This window comes from Osmerus mordax, chromosome 2, assembly GCF_038355195.1.
Source record: "Osmerus mordax isolate fOsmMor3 chromosome 2, fOsmMor3.pri, whole genome shotgun sequence".
Classification (NCBI taxonomy): domain Eukaryota; kingdom Metazoa; phylum Chordata; class Actinopteri; order Osmeriformes; family Osmeridae; genus Osmerus; species Osmerus mordax.
This window is the reverse complement of record NC_090051.1, coordinates 3443783-3451113: the sequence shown is the minus strand read 5'-3', so window position 1 is coordinate 3451113 and position 7331 is coordinate 3443783. Positions and strand designations below refer to the sequence as shown.

The 7331-nt window shown below is 43.0% G+C and overlaps 1 protein-coding gene across 7 annotated transcripts in view; it reads left to right on the top strand.

Moving 5' to 3' along the window:
• lnpa (limb and neural patterns a) overlaps positions 1–7024 on the top strand; it is a 7557-nt gene extending 533 nt beyond the window's left edge. Inside the window, exons 2-13 of one of the 7 annotated variants that reach the window (XM_067260114.1) lie at positions 526–614; positions 903–944; positions 1525–1712; positions 1820–1878; positions 1967–2007; positions 2844–2927; positions 3037–3088; positions 3179–3400; positions 4401–4506; positions 4908–4978; positions 5331–5489; positions 6004–7024. In XM_067260114.1, coding sequence (XP_067116215.1) covers positions 588–614; positions 903–944; positions 1525–1712; positions 1820–1878; positions 1967–2007; positions 2844–2927; positions 3037–3088; positions 3179–3400; positions 4401–4506; positions 4908–4978; positions 5331–5489; positions 6004–6152 — 1200 coding nt within the window. In that variant the 5' untranslated portion in view covers positions 526–587 and the 3' untranslated portion in view covers positions 6153–7024. Of the gene's footprint in view, positions 1–525; positions 615–902; positions 945–1524; positions 1713–1819; positions 1879–1966; positions 2008–2843; positions 2928–3036; positions 3089–3178; positions 3401–4400; positions 4507–4907; positions 4979–5330; positions 5679–6003 lie in introns of all 7 variants that reach the window. The other 6 variants (XM_067260105.1, XM_067260099.1, XM_067260090.1 and 3 more) reach the window with 6 other exon arrangements.
• The last annotated feature ends 307 nt before the right edge of the window (positions 7025–7331 follow it).

Genomic DNA, 7331 nt, shown 5'->3' with positions numbered 1-7331 from the left:
ACTTTGGGTAACACGTACAACTTTTATTAAAGGTGTTCGTAGAATTTAATCTTCCTTGGACGTGTGCATTGTGTATCATCTGCACAGCATAGCCAACTAGAGATGCATCATTGATACAGCCTAACTTCAGCACTAGCTAGGTAATTGACAGATTAGTCAGTATAAACTGACTTCAGAAGTTAGGTAAGGTTTCACTTGGTTCTGTACTATACAGACTGCTATTCTTTGTGTGTGTGACGTTAAAACAAATATAGACCCAGAGTTGTGTTTATTCCTGCAATCGTAAAGTTCCCTATCCATCTAAGATTAGCTAGCGAGTTGGCTACATTTACATACAAGTCCAGTGAATCATTACCAAGTTATCAGTATTCATAGATTTTACCTTGCTGGTAGCCTACTGTACCTAGCCAGCTAGAGCCAGCTCGCTTTCCAGTGTTGATTCAGTGGTTCATCTCTATCTGATCCGGTGGTTATTTTCAGTATTGTGCAGAACGAGATTTAACCAGGCTTACTTTTGGTCAACAGGTGCAGGGAAGTGTCAGAACGTAAGAGTGGTCTAAAGTGGCAGACCACATAAGGCCTTCGACATGGGAGCTCTTGTCTCTCGGTGGAGGGTATGTATAATTGGGCCTAGTTTAGCAACTTCAATAATAAAAAGTTTTAGTAGCCGATTAGCTGTGAGTGACTAGCTGTTTCTCATGCATGCTTAATTCAAGACCATGTTATTAACTCTCTCTGGTCACTGTTGCGTAATGCCTTTCTGGGGCTTCAGCTGAGGGATAACATGAGGACTGTCCAACCACCAGAAGTACATTTATCAGCTGAAGAGCCTTATTTTGTGCTCAATTTACTTCATGCAATCTTCTAATGATATCCCCCCCCCCCCCCCCCCCCCCCCCCAGGCTAAACCTTCTACTGTAGAGGTTTTGGAAGGAATAGATAAGGTATGTATTAATTTGTTGGCAACATACTTACAGGCTGTTGGTGCTTTGGACGTATTTTGAGGTGGTGGTCTTTATTGACCTGGTTAGGCAGCACTGCCACAGCTGGTGAAGCGTCTTTTCCTCCGCACTCTCTTTTCCTCCGCACTCTCGTCCCCTCAGAGTGACAGACACACATGTTACCAACACTGCCACTCTAGCCTTGTGGGCCGAGCTGTGGTTGCCATGCCAAGACAAAAATATTTTGAGGATGAAGTAACAAAGACAACCAATGGTGTATAATTTAGAAAATAGGAAACGCAATAGATTTGCAGCTTGAAAACTAGCTTTTATTAAATTAAATAGGCTTCATACAACATTTATACAGGGGGTACGTTGAATGATTTCATTAAAATAACCCATTTAGCTTAGCCTTATTAATTCCATTGTTCAATTAACAGGAGAGGTTGGTTTGCCCCATAATCAGGCCAAAGAACAGACATTATAATGACACATTTGTTTAGTTGTTGCAATAATTGAAGATAATATTCATGTGGTCTTTATGTGTGTATAGTTGAATAAAATGTCATCCATATTTTCCCAGGATATACAGACTCTTGAGGAATACAGAGAGAAGTACCAAAGACAGTTGAAGATATGGGTCGGCAGACTAATTTTTTATTCATGTCTGCTGTACCTAATCGCCTGCACAGTTGTTTACCTGTGGTACCTTCCCGAACAAGCAATGGGCCGCCTTATATTGTCACTCCCCTTTTTAGTATTTCCAATATTGTAAGTATCACCCTGTAAGTATTTGAGCTCCAATGACGAAGTTTACCGTGGCTGGCCATAATCCATATGGTTGATTTGAACCCGTTTGTTGTTTGTCTGTTCCACAGAATATGGTTCCTTCGAAAGATGCTGATAGTTCTGTTTTCAAGTAGAACAGAAAAAAACAGTAAGATATTGCTTTTAATTGGCCAGAGTGCAAATTGTGCAGTGTTCTTTATCATGGAGTGTTGAAATGTAATCTTTTTGTAATGCAGATGAGAAGTTGGAAGACTTGAAAATACAGAAAAAGAAAATAGTAAGTTCAAATAGAGGCTTGTGTTTCCTTTCGCTTAATTTTCTGATGAGTGTACAACAATGCTTCTTTTGGTATAATGGCTTCCTCTATACAGTATTTGTAGTTTGCGTTGAACATGTTACTAAAATCTATACATCACCTCGAAGCCTTCACCTACATCAACTCTCTACATACCACACTTGTTAAACATACAGTTGACTCTTCTAAACTAAGCCTGTATGTTTTTGCGTTTATTGATCTTTTAAAGCACTTTGCCGTGAGATAATTGCTTCTTTTAATTAATTTTATCTATCAATGCAGACAGCAGTTAATTGACATCGAGACTTTACTCTGTAAAGCACATCTCTTAGATTAATATACTTTGGTGCTAAGTGAAAATAAATCTTAGAAATTGCTTGTCATCCTCTGTCATGTCTAATAACTTTCAATAATTATGGCTGATGGATTTTCACACTCACATTATCGAAGTAGTGCATGTAATTATTCTTTTCATTATGTGTAAACAATTATCAGTTTTGGTATTTCCCTGAAACGATGCTCCTCAACAGCATAAATGAATGCTTAGAGATTTTCCACTGTGCCTACATGGCAGTAATGGTAGAATTGCAGATGTCACAGCAGATATTCCTGACAACATGGATGGAGCTAATATGACTTCATGCAAGAGTAAGCATTGATGTAACCTTACTGGATTTGAACAGAATGAAATGAATGGACTGCTGCAGATTTAGCACATCAATCATTCATAAATGATTGGCGATAATTGACGTGTACATCTGAACAAGAGGTCTCGGGAATATTATACATTTTTTATTATTTATTTTCCTGTTTAACAGCTTGAAGAGGTGATGGAGACTGAGACTTATAAAAATGCCAAATTGATTCTGGAGAGATTTGATCCAGACTCCAAAAAGAAAGCTGTAAGTATTAAACCTGCCCCAGAACCCACAAATGCTCTGTTTGACTTAGACTCATACATACAATCTCCAAAGAGCATGTCAGTTCTCATACTGTCCAATTTGGATCAAGGAGCTGGAACCCATTCCCCTTGGACCTCAGATGACTCCAAAACCTGGCCAAGGTAACTTCACCCCACCGCCAAGCTCCTTTCCAACAGCCCCTCCCTCACCGCTGTAAGTGACTGGGCTGTCTGCACTGTTTCCTGCTGTAGAGCTGCGTCAGCGCCATGTCACTCCCAGGCCGTCTCCGGCCATGGCGCTTCCTGCGGGCAGCGCTGCAGCCCGGCCTCCCCTCGCCCCCGGGGCCACCCACGCAGGCCCGACCCCCCTCTCCGCTCCAGGTGGGCCCCCTGAGAGGAGCCTGTCTACTGGAGCTGCTCAGCAGAGCCTGATGAGGAGGCCCGTGACCCCTGGTACACCTGTTCCAGGACTGGGTGAGTTAGCCGCACACAGGGGGACCACATCATAATGTGCTCCATTAAGGCTCCATCCAGTCTCCAAGCTCCTCAACCTGTGAAGACAAGCCAGTATGGTTTGGCACATGGATTATTTTTTCTATTTTTTCTATTCACACTATAACTAATTAAGTATAGCTTGGTGATTTTTAATATTCCATAGAATAATTTGTGAGGAAACAAACCAATGGTCAAACTTTTTGGAAAGGGAAATCAAATTCTTGGAATGTGCCTGGAGTGTGGCTGGATAATTTACTATGGAAATGAGTGTAAACATGAGGCTTGGACTATGAACACTCCTATGGAAAAGAGTGCAAACAGACAGAAATATTGCCCTAGAGAAGCCAGAGTGCTGTAATGGCCATGTGGAATGCCAACTGTGAGTGGTACAAGGAGGAAGATTACTCTAACTGTGATTAATTAGGTAGGCCCACATTTGTTCTCAGGGCAATGGTATTGGAATCCCACTAAGTGCTCTCCTAATGCCAGGTAAAATTACCTTTGGCATTGGGCGCACCTTGCAAATGTTTTCTATGGCTTGATACTATCAAGCGCTTTTTGTGGAAAATTGAAAGTGAAAAGCAATTTGATACAAAGAGTCACCGCAGAGTTTCCATATGTTGGTAAATTAATAAGCAGCAGGATACTGAGACTTTGCCAAGTCTCACAGAAATGACCAGTCATCTTCCTATGATTGCTCTTGATGTGAGATTATATTAATTACCACTCCCCAACGCAGCAGGGACACTGCAGCACGTGCTTTGCAAGTGAGATTCATTTACAAGTCATTATGCAGGGAGGGGAAAAAGCACAGCTTTCGCAACATTCATCACGGCTCCTGCAGCAAACGGTGGATCTTGTCTCGCTGATTTCACGAATCCCTCTCATCCTAACCTGGCTGAGTGTGTGTGTGTGTGTGTGTGATGATTTAGACCTGCAACCTCAGACTGGGTGTGGAGCTGATGTTGTGTTTTCTCAGGGATGCACCCTCCAGGCCCCCCCCTGGCCCGGCCAGTTCTACCCAGGGACAGAGGTGCTATGGACAGGGTCATTGAGTACCTTGTCGGGGATGGACCTCAGAATAGGTAAAGCAAAGCTGCACTTGTTTTTATATCATACATAAAAGTTTTACATATAAATATTTTAAATAAATACTCTGATCAGAAGAACTGTAACAGAGGAATGCATTGTCATCTACGAGTAAAAGGCATATAAACATTTTAAATAAATACTCTGATCAGAAGAACTGTAACAGAGGAATGCATTGTCATCTACGAGTAAAAGGCAGCCCGATTCTGCCGCTCTATCCTGGAACCAAGGGCAGCCTATTTTCCTTTTGAGTGCACCAATGAACATTTCCACCGGAGATTGTATCAGTGTGTGAGATGCTTCCGACGAGAGAAGTGTCGCCCTATATCAGTAAAATGATCTCGTGTTAATACCGGTGCATGTATACGTTCTGATCCCGATGCTTCTCTCCCTCCAGATATGCGCTCATATGCCAGCAGTGTCTGTCCCATAACGGCATGGCATTAAAAGAGGAATTTGAATATGTTGGTAAGATTTAGCGAAACACAACTCTTGTCTGTCAGTCTCCATCAAACACTGCGCCTTCGTTTGCCCTCTAGCATTTGGCAGAACGGTATATCATATGGCTCTTAAAGTCCTCTGCCTCGACCGGCCTCTGTAAGCAAAAAGGCTGCATGTAGATTGAATATGCAAACTACTGCTCCACATCGATCGGATACATTTCTGCATCTTTGACACCCCCCACCACCTCCACCACCACCCCTCAGAATATCATGGGTTTCATTTTCATACAGATAAATCCGCATCCGCAAGGAAACGCATGGCAGTGGTTTGGGAGCCGGAGCGTTTTGAGCATGGTGTTTGGTGTGTGTCGTTGCAGCCTTCAGATGCGCGTATTGTTATTTCCTGAACCCGGCGAGGAAGATCAGACCCCAAGCTCCCCGACTCCCTGAGATCAGCGCCGAGAGGAAGCTGTCGTCCGAAGCCCCTGCTTCAACACCACCTGCCACTGACGCAGATGATGGGCCCCTGGATGCAGGCATGGGGCCCCTGGATGCAGGCATGGGGCCCATGGATGCAGGTATGGGGCCCCTGGATGCAGGCATGGGGCCCCTGGATGCAGGTATGGGGCCCCTGGATGCAGGCATGGGGCCCATGGATGCAGGCATGGGGCCCATGGATGCAGGCATGGGGCCCATGGATGCAGGCATGAGGCCCCTGGATGCAGGTATGGCCCCTCTCCTCCGTGGTCATCCCTCTCTGGAATGAACACATTTGGGGAAGTAATTGGTAGTGTTTCTCTTTGAGCGATAATGCGTCCCACATGGAACAGAACGGCTCCCCCTTTTTAATCGGTTCATCCTGATTAATGACATTGATATAATGTTTATGTAATGTGTACGTATACAGTATATAATCATTTTCTATTACGTTTAGCGACCAGAGGTTTTTAGTGGGTCATGCAGAGTGAAAACGGTACAGCAAGGCCTTCTGTGCGTATACTGTAGACTTTCTGGCCGTTTCTGAAACCTCCTGTTCCTTCTTGTAATGAGATCCAGAAGAGACGACGCTAGCTGCCCCGCTTGCGGAGGAGAGCCCGACCCCAGAAGGCAGCCCTGAGCCAGGGATCCCTGAGCCCCAAGACGTGCCCTCGGAGAAGTCCGACCCGGAGCTGGAGGTGTCCGCCATGGAGGTGGAATAGCGTGTCCGTCATTTCAAAACGTCAGTCATGCTGGAGCTCGCTTGTGTGAGCAAACCTTTCGTTTTTCTTTCCTTCCTTCCTTCCTTCTTAAGGGAAGTTTATTATGGTTTAAGTAAACATCTGTTGTAAATGAGAGCAGCAGAATAATGGGCCAGTGGTTGGCAGTGTCTCCCCTTGGAAGGGGTGCCTCACTTCAGTTCTTATTCAGCCCTTTTCATGTCCTTGGAATAGTAACAATAAATTCAACTGTACTGTATGATCATCGAAGTGAAACTCAACAGCCAGAAGGAGTCTACTTAACTTTTCGTTTACATGCTCAATACTTTCATGTCCTACACTAGCACTTCTTTACAAAAATGGACGCTCTTTATAGCATAATGTGATACAATTAGTTTTATCCTTTTGTGTAGTTATTTTTTGCATACGGAAAAGTCATTAGCTACTGTATAGTATTCTTGTCTCACAGAATGTCGTCGTATATCCATGTTGTTTTGTCAAATGAAATGGGTTTGGTGTGATATAAAATGCTTGTATTTATAGGAAATTATATTTATAGATAGTTTCTCCAACCCAGTGCCTTTCAGAACAGTATTATATAGGTTTGGGTATTCCCAGGCTACATGGAGCTAGCCATATGTTTACACAGTAATGGTACTGCCATAGGAGTGCTGGTTGTTACTTATAACTGAATACAATACAGCTTGGTACTAGACCTTAGTGCCTTTGACATGTTTTATGAATGGAGATGGAATTAAGAAAGACAATGAACTCTTAGCATTGTAGGCTACCTATGTTTGTTTGGTGTGTCAATGCCATATTTCTTCTTATTGAGATGATATTTAATAAAGTAAAAAAAATAGCCCTGTATTTTTCATTCCTTTTGTTATGGTCATTATTTTGTGAGTGTGTTGATTGTTTGAAATTGATTTGTCATGGTGTAGTCAGTCGTTGGTGCGAATCCCCTTTCCTGTAAAAGGCTCCATTGTAAAAAGAAAAGAAAAAAAGGCCTAATTTGGAGCATTATGCCGTATACTTTTACAGAGGAATATGTGAAGCCTTTATATTCCACTCACTGAAAATGAAATCTGGAGTTAAAAGGCAGTGCCTTTTGCCTCCTGCTCCTGTTCTCTGCCTCTCACCACAGGATGTTTAAAAGAACATGTTAAAACATTCCATTTT